This window comes from Cyclopterus lumpus, chromosome 13 (assembly GCF_009769545.1).
Source record: "Cyclopterus lumpus isolate fCycLum1 chromosome 13, fCycLum1.pri, whole genome shotgun sequence".
Taxonomy (NCBI): domain Eukaryota; kingdom Metazoa; phylum Chordata; class Actinopteri; order Perciformes; family Cyclopteridae; genus Cyclopterus; species Cyclopterus lumpus.
In genome coordinates, this window is record NC_046978.1 from 12605427 (window position 1) to 12617549 (window position 12123).

At 42.4% G+C, this 12123-nt stretch overlaps 1 protein-coding gene across 1 annotated transcript in view; it reads left to right on the top strand.

The window, feature by feature from the left end:
* tyw1 (tRNA-yW synthesizing protein 1 homolog (S. cerevisiae)) overlaps positions 1-12123 on the top strand; it is a 53392-nt gene that overhangs the window by 30623 nt on the left and 10646 nt on the right. Inside the window, exon 14 of the mRNA XM_034548575.1 lies at positions 2889-2999. Coding sequence (XP_034404466.1) covers positions 2889-2999 — 111 coding nt within the window. The remainder of the gene's footprint in view (positions 1-2888; positions 3000-12123) is intronic.

The following is a 12123-nucleotide window of genomic DNA, read 5'->3' on the forward strand; positions in this document are numbered from 1 at the left end:
TCAGTAGAAGCACCCTTTTGAGCTAGTACAGCCATGAGTCTTCTTGGGAATGATGCAACAAGTTTTTCACACCTGGATTTGTGGATCCTCTCCAGTTCCATCAGGTTGGATGGTGAACGTTGGTGGACAGCCATTTTCAGGTCTCTCCAGAGATGCTCAATTGGGTTTCGGCCCAGTCTGAGGTCCAGAGCGCTCTGGAAGAGGTTTTCTTCCAGGATATCTCTGTACTTGGCCGCATTCATCTTTCCTTCAATTGCAACCAGTCGTCCTGTCCCTGCAGCTGAAAAACACCCCCATAGCATGATGCTGCCACCACCATGTTTCACTGTTGGGATTGTATTGGGCAGGTGATGAGCAGTGCCTGGTTTTCTCCACACATACCGCTTAGAATTAACGCCAACAAGTTCAATCTTGGTCTCATCAGACCAGAGAATCTTATTTCTCAAAGTCTGGGAGACCTTCATGTGTTTTTTGGCAAACTCTATGCAGTCTTTCATATGTCTTGCACTGAGGAGAGGCTTCCGTCAGGCCACTCTGCCATAAAGCCCCGACTGGTGGAGGGCTGCAGTGATAGTTGACTTTGTAGAACTTTCTCCCATCTCCCTACTGTATCTCTGGAGCTCAGCCACAGTGATCTTTGGGTTCTTCTTTACCTCTCTCACCAAGGCTTTTCTCCCACGATTGCTCAGTTTGGCTGGACGGCCAGGTCTAGGAAGAGTTCTGGTCGTCCCAAACTTCTTCCATTTAAGGATTATGGAGGCCACTGTGCTCTTGGAAACATTGAGTGCTGCAGAAATTCTTTTGTAACCTTGGCCAGATCTGTGCCACCATTCTGTCTCTGAGCTCCTTGGGCAGTTCCTTGAACCTCATGATTCTCATTTGCTCTGACATGCACTGTGCGCTGTAAGGTCTTATATAGACAGGTGTGTGTGCCTTTCCTAATCAAGTCCAATCAGTTTAATTAAACACAGCTGGACTCCAATGAAGGAGTAGAACCATCTCAAGGAGGATCAGAAAAAATGGACAGCATGTGAGTTAAATATGAGTGTCACAGCAAAGGGTCTGAATACTTATGACCATGTGATATTTCAGTTTTTCTTTTTTAATAAATTTGCAAACATTTCTACATTTCAGTTTTTTTCTGTCAAGATGGGGTAATGAGAAGTCAAATGAACTTTTTTGATTTTAGCAAATGGCTGCAATGAAACAAAGAGTGAACAATTTAAGTAAGTCAGGAGAGTCATGGATTATTTTAAAGAGTACGTTCATTACCATGGCATATTTGAGTATGGATGGAATCAAATGGAGAGCAATGGTTTAAATATTGTTTCTTTGTGTCGATAGAGTTTTATGACCAAAGGTTTTAAATTGAATCCACTCGGGCCATAACTTCAGGGGATTACGCATTCTCAATAAAGGGTTTGTACGTATATAGTCAATCTGACAATATCATGTCTCTGTGTGCCACTTCCCCGTTTCCAAAAATAAACGTTCCCTTTCTGTCCCCCCCCCCCCCCATGTCTCCTTTTTCTAAGTCTCCATTTCACGGTGGGCTCTAACTCCATCCTTTCCTTCGCGCTCATCCCTCTCTGTTCTCCTCCACCTGGCCTCCCCCGGCAGTGCGCAGGGGGGATTGATGGAGTTGTGCTTCAGTGTCGGATTTGGAACAGAGGCAGCCTCACCTCCCTACTTCCACTGGCCAATTATCTCCCCTCCTACTGGGCAGAGAGGACCTTGTGTTACAAATAACCTTTACGGTGAGAGCACGAGGAAACAAGCGAAAGAGTGCTCCCTCTTTTCCCGTTCTCTTTACTCCTTTCTTTGTATTGCCTTTTTTCTTTCACCTCTGTCTTTTCCTGTCTTTCTCCCTCTCATCACAATCTCAATAATCCTTTTTTTCCTCCTGCTGTACACAGAGAACAATAGCCTGAGTCTCCACCATTGAGCTGTGAGCATGGATCTTTATTTACCTAGGGAGAGTTAACTGAGCACCACATCAGGTCTGCTTGGCCTTGACATCAATTGAAATCTGTATATATTTGCCAATACGGAGTAAAGTCTAATATATTTTTCTACTTATATTTATGTTGATATTTCTTCTACAATATCATCATTTTTAAATCTAAAAACGGCATTTTCAGAGACCTGCATATTGTTGCGTGTATATTTGATGTGGTTCTACTCTCGCAATGTGCTTCCACAGGGGCTGGTACCTCCTTTATTTATTTAGTTTAATGCCCTGCTTCCTTCCCTGTTCACCTGCCGATGCTGTGGCGTTCCAGTATTGTTGGGACATTGTTGACAGCTTTTGTACCTGGATTAAAAAAATCATTGGAAATGTAATTGGAAAAGGTGTCACAAGTTAGATAGAATGTCATGAAGAAGAAAAAAGAGGCCTGTATTGGCACTAATCTTAATCCTTCAGATCAACATTTTACATCATTGTTTTAACAGATAGCAACGCAAGTTCTTTTTTTCCCAATTTGAACGACTGACTTTTTTTCTTCTTTGCTGTTTGTTGAGTTGTTGCAGCTGATATGATCAAACCACCTCATTCAAAACGGCAAACACCTAGCTTATGGCAGCACACACTGTTCTAACTCCTCATCTAATTCTGGTTTCTATAACGGTGTACAACATCTCTGCGAGTTCAGCTATAACAATATTGGGCAACAATTAGAACTTTCTATAAAAACCTAGACAGAAGTGTTGCACAAACGTGTTGCTGGCTCAAGCTGGCGCTGGGCTTCATGTGTAAATGGATGCATGAGATGTCTTTGTTGGATGTGGTTGTTTAAGGCCTATCTTTACACCTATAATACATTAAATGTGCCCCACAGCATTACTACAACAGTCGCTCGTTTCTTTCCTCCTTTCCATCCATCCAGAGACAGAGGACGGTGTACAGACTGACGCTGGTGAAGGCCTGGAACGTGGAGGAGATGCTGTCCTACTCGGAACTCATTGCTTTGGGCCAGCCGGACTTCATTGAGGTCAAGGTAGGGTTCAGCGGCACAGACTTTATATCTGATAGTGTTCTCTATCTCAGAAACCTTTGTATTTAATTAATTTAGCCAATAAGCAAAGCTGAATATGTCAAATGGGTGAGAGTCAGCATCTCCCTTGCTTGTCTCTCTGGCACTCCACCAATTTATCCATGAAGGGAAACGGGCTGAACAAACCCGTATTCCAACTAAACGTCAAGTCATCCATCATTTCTAAGTTTAGTTGTATCCAAAATAATAGGGCAAAGAACGAACATCGTGTTGACTTACTCGGAGCCAGAAAAGACTTTTGTTTGTAATCTAAAGCTTTTTTATTATTTAAGAACTTCGGGGCACTTGAGTGCGAGCAAATTTGTGTTTGTCTAACTTTATGAATTATTGATGTTGCCAGTAAATACTGTGTTCTATGAGTGGGAATAAGTTTCTGGTGGTCTCTGTTGGTGAGGGATTGGCGCCAGAACTTGATGTAATTGCGCGTCAAGCATGAAGGCTCGGCATCGCGGCGCTCAGTTGTGCACCTCTACATTTTTGTAACAGCCGACTCAAATTGTTTACAAGATATTAAACCGTTGTTCCTTCATAATGCATGTAATCCTTGACTTCTTTCTTTACAGGGCTTGTATAAAGGCAATAAAGTGGTCCGTGAATATGAGATGAGTTTACAGATAACTAAAATCCCTCCCCAGCATTGTGGAGGTTGGATTATGTTTTTTTATGCTTATACTCATGGTCTTGTTGGTTCTTGGCAGTACCGTTTCTTTGTACAACCTCTGGCGTCTCCGAGAACAATGCAACTAATGGAGCATAAACGCCTCTGTGGGTGCTTGTAATTTTCAGATGTGTTATGAGGTAGCAATTGTAAATATAATTCATAGACAAAAAGAGGTCAATTAGTTTATGGCACAATACCAGCTGGATTATCACTGAAAACGCTCTAGAAGTCCTAGAACTGGATCTCTGGGAGAGTGGGAACCCTGAAGTGAGTGTTTGACAGGAACATCGTGTCATCCTAATCTTATCCGTCTATCTACGTACAGAATATTGTACCTGAGACTTGACCTGGCTTTGTTGTGTATAGTTGCTTCATATCTGCCTGGTGGACTGCTGCATTACCATCTCATTGTTTCTATCTATTCTATGCCACACCTCTCTCAATGCAAGGTTACAAGGGTTGCACATTTATTTTATTCCAGGGTTCAACAACGAAATTCAGAGTGTAGTCCTATTTTGCTACATAAGAAAAACACCAAAATAAACTACTATACAGTATATGGAGGGTGGAGGATAAGGAGTCTCAGAGCCCGAGGAAAGAAGCCGCTTTGAAGTCTGGTGATACGGCAGCTGATATCCCTATAGTCATCAATTCAAGCTGTAGTATGAATATTTATTTGTTTGTAGTGGGTCCCGTTTTTATTTTTAAGGAGCTTGTCTAGGTGAGCTGTGGGCATTAATGGCCTATATAGCTGCTACATCTGGCCTTTTCAATTATTTTAGAAATAGAAAGAAATAGAACTTTTTAGAAATATACACCTTTATTGATCCCACAGTGGGGAAATTCTTCTCTGCATTAAACTCATCCTTAGTTATTAAGGAGCAGTGGGCTGCAGGGAGCAACTGGGGGTTTGGTGTCTTGCTCAAGGACACTTCGACATGCGACTATGGGGAGAGCGGGATCGAACCGGGTGCCTTGTGGTTACGGGACGACAACTCATTCCCGTCCGAGGAACTTCACGGTCAGCGTCTTTCTCAAGGTCGATTTGCCGGTGCACCTGGGCTTTTTCTTTTTCTTTTTCTTGTCACTCTTAGGCTACGTACTAAAACAAGGGGTATGGTGGCTAGATTCAGGTTGCGATACTGGACTTGGAGCTACAGCCGACCTAAAAGCACTTTGTTTAGGGTGCTGTTCTTTATTGTTGATTGTAGTACACTGCCTTTGTGCATAAAAACAAAATAATCAAACTGGGAACTTGAGTTTGTTGCTTTCATAAAGAAATCTGCCTGTTCTGTACTGTGGATGTGCTGCCTGGTGCAGTTTATCCTCTGCTTCTTTTTAACCAGTGCCTGGACTCGGAGACCAGCACAATTAATGGTCTCCTCCTCAGATAGCAGAGATAAGAGAGAGCCCTGACCTTTTGAAGTCAACTTAAGTTGAGATTCAGTTGATTTCTATTTTCACCCCACTGCGGGGGTGCAAGATAATTGGTTTGGACGCCTGATCTGCTCATTCTCATCCTGCCTTTCCCCCAAAGAGTTGTTCCAATACCAGTATGTGAAAGGCCTTTAATACAGCCCAAAATGCCTGATCCGGTATGAGTGGGTGTCCCATATCATGTTATCCTCGCATTTCCCCTATGCAGGAACAACAATACCACGTGTCACTCGCTCCCCGATCTGCACGTCCTGGCCGAATCGCTACTGAGCATGTGCGACTCTGGACAGAGATGAGAACCAAGTGGAGATGGCTCGCTTGTCAGCTTACGTTGCACATGCGACGGTGTAAAGTTAGCCATTCATAATCCAGAGCGCATATCGGACGTTCCTGCGCTACCTGGTAACCGAGCTATCGCGGCTCTTTCTTCCCTTCGACCTTCACGTGTCCATGCTCGGCTCACTGAGCTGAATGGTCTCTTTTTAGCAGCAAAGATGGATCCCACCTGGACTGCCCAGAACACACACTCTCATACGGCAGCAGGTGGCAGCTTATTTATGGTGTTCTTTACTCTCTATCACCTTAAGAGAGAGGAGCACAGTCCAAACGATGCATCATACACCATTTATGTTTCTCGCCTCCATTTACATTTTCTGTTTTTTTCACACTTGCGTAAGCTTATGGATCGGCCCATGCTTCTTCGCCCCCCTTCAGGGCATAACCAGTGGATACTGGATCTGTTGGTCGTCTTATGAAAATATGGTAGAAACAAGTCTGTTTCGCTGTCTCGATGCACATCCTTGACATCTGCTTTTGAAGTATCGTAAGAACAAAAATGATGAGACGGTTTCATTTATATTTCATTGGAAATATGCATTTAATCATTTTTTACATTTATTTATTTCTGTAAAGCAGCAAGAGCAACTTGTTAATGTGCTCTCCCCGTCTCTGTTCTTTTCCTCTGGTGTTGCATCATGGTGCTGATGCTGCAGAAATAACAGCACACCAGAAGTAGTTCTGACCCAACTTATTCTGTGGAGGGTGTGCAGGCGCGTACAAGACTGGAAGTAATAATGTTGCGTCTTGCAGCCTATTAATGTAACTGTTCACACTAGACACTATAGCACCATCTGTAGATCATCAGTTAGCCAGCTTTGCAATAAACAAAAAAGCAGACCAGGGAAGATGAAATACACTCGCTTGAGCTCACAGATTCAAATTCTTAATTTTTAATCGGAATTCGGATTGCTTAACCTTGGAAAATGTCAGTTTTTGCACCAAATCTGGCCTATTTACCTATGATTGTCAATCCCTATGTATCTGTGATGTAGCTCCACATGCATATGACACATTTCAAATGTTTTTAATGTAATCTAAACATCACATTTGGAAGATTGTGATTTGTTCGGTTAATTTCATAATAAAAATGTGTCCGTCTAAGTGGGCTAAGAGAGTAGGGCATAAAATCGCCTGGCCTGGATGTACCTAACAAAGGAGGCGGGGCTAACATCGTTCCATGAAGGCCAACTTAAGACTTTCTCGAGTCTGGTTTAAGTCATCAAGATACTTGAGTGTGCATGCTATTCTCTAGTTTAGATGATTGGCTATCGGAAATCCAAGTCAGATAACAGATAAAATAGATCAGGAACTCTTCGCCCTACAGTCAGCTGTCCCTGACCAAATTGGTTTCCCAGTTACCAAATTACTGAGCTTGAACTATCTAGAATTTGCTTTATGGAACCAAATCAACTGAAAACGAGTCAGACTTATTTGGTGAACTTGCTTCATTGAACGTGCCCCTGGTGCTCAAACAGTAGATCTGTGCTAAAGGAGACGGACAGCCACACGTTCATAGCACCACTTATTTTCACATTTACTACAAAAAGGTATTAGACTGTCTGCGACTGGCAGAAAACAGCAGCAGTATGTGATGAGGAGTTCCTCTGCAGTCAGTGGAAAAAAAAAACGGCAGAAAAGTGTGTGTTTGGTTGTTTTGGGCGGATTATGCGAGAAGGTGCTTTTCATGTTCCCAGTAATAAAGTGTTTTTGGGAATCTTATTAAGCGCTCACTCTCCTCCCATCAATCATGCACCCTAGGTGCGTTCGTCTCATCACTTTCTGTCCGTTCATTGTCCAGCCGGCAAAATGTCTTTGCACCCATTCATGACCCACACCAGTTTAGTGAATGGTTAATGCAGTCTAACACTGCAATTAGTTTGATGTGAGAGTCAATGAAGATAAAAACTCTTTTTAATGTTTTTAAGGTTGTCAGTCCGACTAATTGAACCCCCGTCTTCGTGTTGTGTGAGTCTCTTTTTGAACTGCAGTCATTGAGAGCACTGCTCGGGGACAGCAGAATGCAGCCAGGCTCTTTGAGTTGTCAGTCTGGAGACGAGTATACAAAGCCTTACAAAGTGTCCAGTTGGAGTTTAAGACTTCATATTCACTAAGCCAGCAGATGGAGGAGCACATCCCCGTTGGTACTCGAGTACATCCAGTTCACTCTCTCCCGAGAGTTTCTTATTAATGTGCTTTATTTCCCATGTTTTTGTGTCTAACAAACTAATGGGGACAACCGCTTTTAAAATTGGTCCAGTATTGAGAGATCACCCTGCAGAAAGCAGCCCTTTTGCTTGAGCCGCTCCATTTCTATCGTCTGTCTTGCTCAAGGTAACTCTACTTCCACATTATGGAAATCACATATAATACAACATTTCAGCCTGTCAGTGGCAGAAGCAAGCACTTTTAGTGGACGCACATTGACAGTGAGGAGTTGCAATTGCACTGCAGTTGGTTTGGCGGCTGCTGACTGCAGCGTTAGCTGGGACACAAAAAACGTGGGGGGGGGGAGCTTGGAAACTACCCGTGACCCTTTTAATTGTTTTATCTTTTATTCTTTAATTTAAAAGCGCAATATAGTATATTCAGAGCATTAATATAACATCAAACAACTATTTGATATGTAAAGACCATGGACTATATAAGAAGTGGACGTAGTCATCGGGACTTCCTCCATTGGTTGGTGGACCGCCGTTATGAATCCTCCAGTTCTGTGATTTCGTTGACGCCATCTTGGATTGCAAAAATTATTTTTATGCAATCTGTGCAAAAATGAATTTGACCAGCTGTGTCGCAATTAAAGGATTTCCATCTCCGCTCCTTCTTTCCTATACATTAAGCTGATTTGTCTTACTTTCATGGTCTGCTTTATTGCTACATTAAATAATCAACAACTTGCTTTAAAGAAAGTCCTGGCTTCATGGCGGGGTTTATGATGTGCTGTTAATGGGCTGGAATAAAAAACCTCACTCTTCTGAGTCTTAAGTTGCTCACTGACACTTCGCTGGCTTTTCTATTAATGGTTTCTCGCAGAAGTGTGTATTAATCCACATGGCATTTTGTTATATCATGGCAGGCACAGCACTAACAAGATAGCAGGGAGCGGTGCATTGGACAGGGAATCGGACATAACCATCAAATGTGTCTTTACACAGGAACTGAGATGTTAATATGAATTAAGCTGCACTCACATTTTCACCTTTTTGTTCATGCATTGCTTCCTTTTTCTGACACAGAGAACAAGATCCTTGACATTTTTATTATATCCTGAAGGATATGAAGATGCATATCAATATCCAGCAAACACCCCCCAAACAAACTATGAGTGACAAAGACACCGCTGTTGTTAATCAACTAATTACAAGTAATTTATCAGTGCTGAACATTTTCTGGTCCCATCGTCTCCAATGTGAAGATTTGCTGCTTCCCTGCTTTTACATTGTGAAGTCAATGTCTGAGATTTAGACAAGTGACGTAGGTTACCCCAATAAGTTGATCAATAAGGTTATGTTTTAATGTAAACGGCAGCACTAGCTGAGTCAACATCAGCTGCTGAATTTGGGAAATAACTCAAAGGGTGTCGCTCTTGTCTTTCATCTCTATATGTATCCTGTGTTGTGCAAGTTTAGTTTTTTTCAATGGAGTCTGGTGACTTTAAAGAGAAAAATATATAAGGGCTTTAGTGCTGTTTGAGGGCAAAGTAAAACATCAAGTATATGTTATATACGGCTATAAATTTGAGTAATTTAGCTGTTAAGGCTATCTTCAAAACCTCAAATCCATTGTCAAAAACAGTCATTTTACCTCACAGGACTCTGGAGTTGCTGCTCTGCCGCTGCCTCTATCGATTGGTATATGGATATATGACTGTATCGTCATTCAGAAACCTACGTTCGGTTATGTGCGAAAATGTTTTTAGAACCACTTAGAACGCTAAAACTTATGAACGTTCACCATTTCATAATTTATCTGACATTTCATATACAAAACTATTAGTCGGAAAAGGAAATTTAAGAGATTAATAGCATTGACAACATTGGTTTCAGTGCTACTCTCGCAAATAATCATTTGGCGGTGGAAATCACAGTGAAATCTTCTTCTAATCCTGACAATCAATTACTTAATTAGTCTCACTGGCAACAGATAAATGGTCGCTGTCGGGCTGAATTCTCCCTCTCTTTCTCATCGCTCTTGTCTTTCATCTCTAAATGATGATCTCCGTGTTCCTCTATCTCTGGCCTCCTCCCTTCCTCCTGCCTGTGAGCAGTACAGCGTCCTTTTACTGAACAGATGAGCCCCTCTGGCTACCGAGCTATGGGCGTGCTATCGACCGTCAGCTCAGTAATCTGTGTGTCCCAGGACGGACTGGTGGCAGTATGACGGAGGGACTCGCTTCATCATTTCACCAGCTCTCAAATTAGCCGTGACTGACGGGAGTCCGGGGAATTAGCATCAGCTCTGTGGAATGGCTTGGATGGCAATAATAAAATGTATTTAAACTATGCACAATGCTTCAGAGACACAACATCATGGTAACACTTTGCAACTTTGATGTATCTCAGAAAGTTAGAAATTGAATCATAGATTATTCCAGATGCAAATTCACTGACATCTTTGTTCTTAAATAACTGACTAAGGAGAACATGTTTTTTGTGATAGATCAAAGGCTGGCTATTAGAGACTTAAAAACTATTATAAAATCCCATCAAAGCTAATCTAGGAATGCTAAAATACAGGATATGAGATCTCCTTTCTTGGTGTAGTTAAACATTCATCTGCTGTTTTTTTAATTTAGCTGGGGTAAATGTAATACCCACGGCCAGAAAGCAAGGAATTGTATATGGTAATTTGGTGCGAAAATGAAAGCATCTGAAAAGGCAACAAATGAGGTCTATTTTCGGCAATTGCCTTAATTGTCGTTTAGGTTTATTCTTGGAGTTTTTTTGGCATTGGAACGGTTTTTTGCACAATGTTGAGTGGGTTTCTCCTAACTATGTAGACGGATGGTTATGAAATAAAAGAGCAAACCAAGCGTCGCAGGAAGTTGTTGGCGCTACAGCCATAGACTTTTCTATCCACAGACTAACTATCTATCTCTAGAAAATGAAAGCTGATTTTGTAGCAAACAGACAAGTGGAATTCATGTCATATGCGACCAGGTTTCAGGTCACTTTGATGGTCAGTTCCAGGTTTATACAGGTATCGGACAATTAATCGACTCTTTCCTCCTCTAAACTATCGTTAGTATATCGGCCTTCAAAGATCTGTTGTTGGTCGAGCTCTTCTATCTAGCTATATCTCTACCTATCGCTATCTATCTCTATTCGGGATGCTAATTTTATTTTATTGATTTATTTTTACGATAATCGATCCCTCGATAACCGATCATTAACCGTGAACCGGCAGTATTTGCGTGCATGCTGGGGTTGAACACGCTGCAACGAGAACCGATAAACAAACCAGTTGAATCTACAATGTATTGCCAGCTGCAGTGTATGAGCTGTGGTGAGAAATAAACGTGATGAGCAAACTCAAATGTCTTTTGAATAGTTTATTGAACAGACACTGAATGGGTAGAGCTCGTTGCTCACGGATGGTTTCGGAGGTCTATCAGAAAGTCAAGTTTTACAGAGTATATATGGTTCACACACGCGGCAACTGAACCTCCAGTTCACTCGTACTGTCGTGGGCATTGCTGTGGACACATGGACACTTTCCCAATTAGTCTTCAGCACTACACTCCCTATACATCTATATGTACCTCTATATCTCTATCTATAAGTTAGATTGACATGAGTGCTGGGCATGTATTCACCGATATGAAGTGTTGGTCTGTAAATATGATGCATTGCTTGTGGAAGTGTTTGTCCCCCGTCAACAGCAGCAGTAACCTTTGTCGTAGACCCATTCATTATTAGTGTGTCATCTTACGTGGAGGAACCCATTCATCCTGTGCGATTTACTGTCAACTGTCCACTTGCTGTCCGATGTGTGCTTAATCATGTCGGTGTCCAATCAATACCACTTACCTGCCACTGGTCTCTCACTCGCCCAGGAAGGAAATGGATCACCAAAAGGGGAGAGAGGGATAAGTTGTTGGGCAAAGAGATACATTTGGTCAAACGCACACAGCTTTATTTTGTGCACAGGTGGGGGGGCCTTGGCGATCAGCCTGTTTTAAATTCCATTAAAGGCGAAACACGTAGGTTATTCGTGCACAAGTGAAAGGCTCCTGCTCTTTCCCTTCGTCCCTCGACAACACAGTGCATTCAGTCCCTCTGTGTATATCTCCCAGATCTTTTCCCATCTCCTCCTTCCTGGAAGCACACGAGTCCTGAATAGTTTATCTCTATTCGGCGGGGGACCCGGACGAGGCTGATAACGCCAAGGTGCCCTCATCAATTCTGTCCTTCCCCACCCCGAGCAGCACCCTTCTTCCTCTCCGACTCTCAACCCCCTAAGGATGCGGTTTGCTCTGTTTGTGCTACGGTTCCAAAGACGTATGTGGTCAAACTACCGAAGAAGCGGCTGCAGTTCACAACTGGATGCAGAGATCCCCCTTCGAGCTCCGATAGATGTGAAATAGCCGGGCTAATGGAAGACTGTTGTAGGAATGTTTTTTTGTGCGAT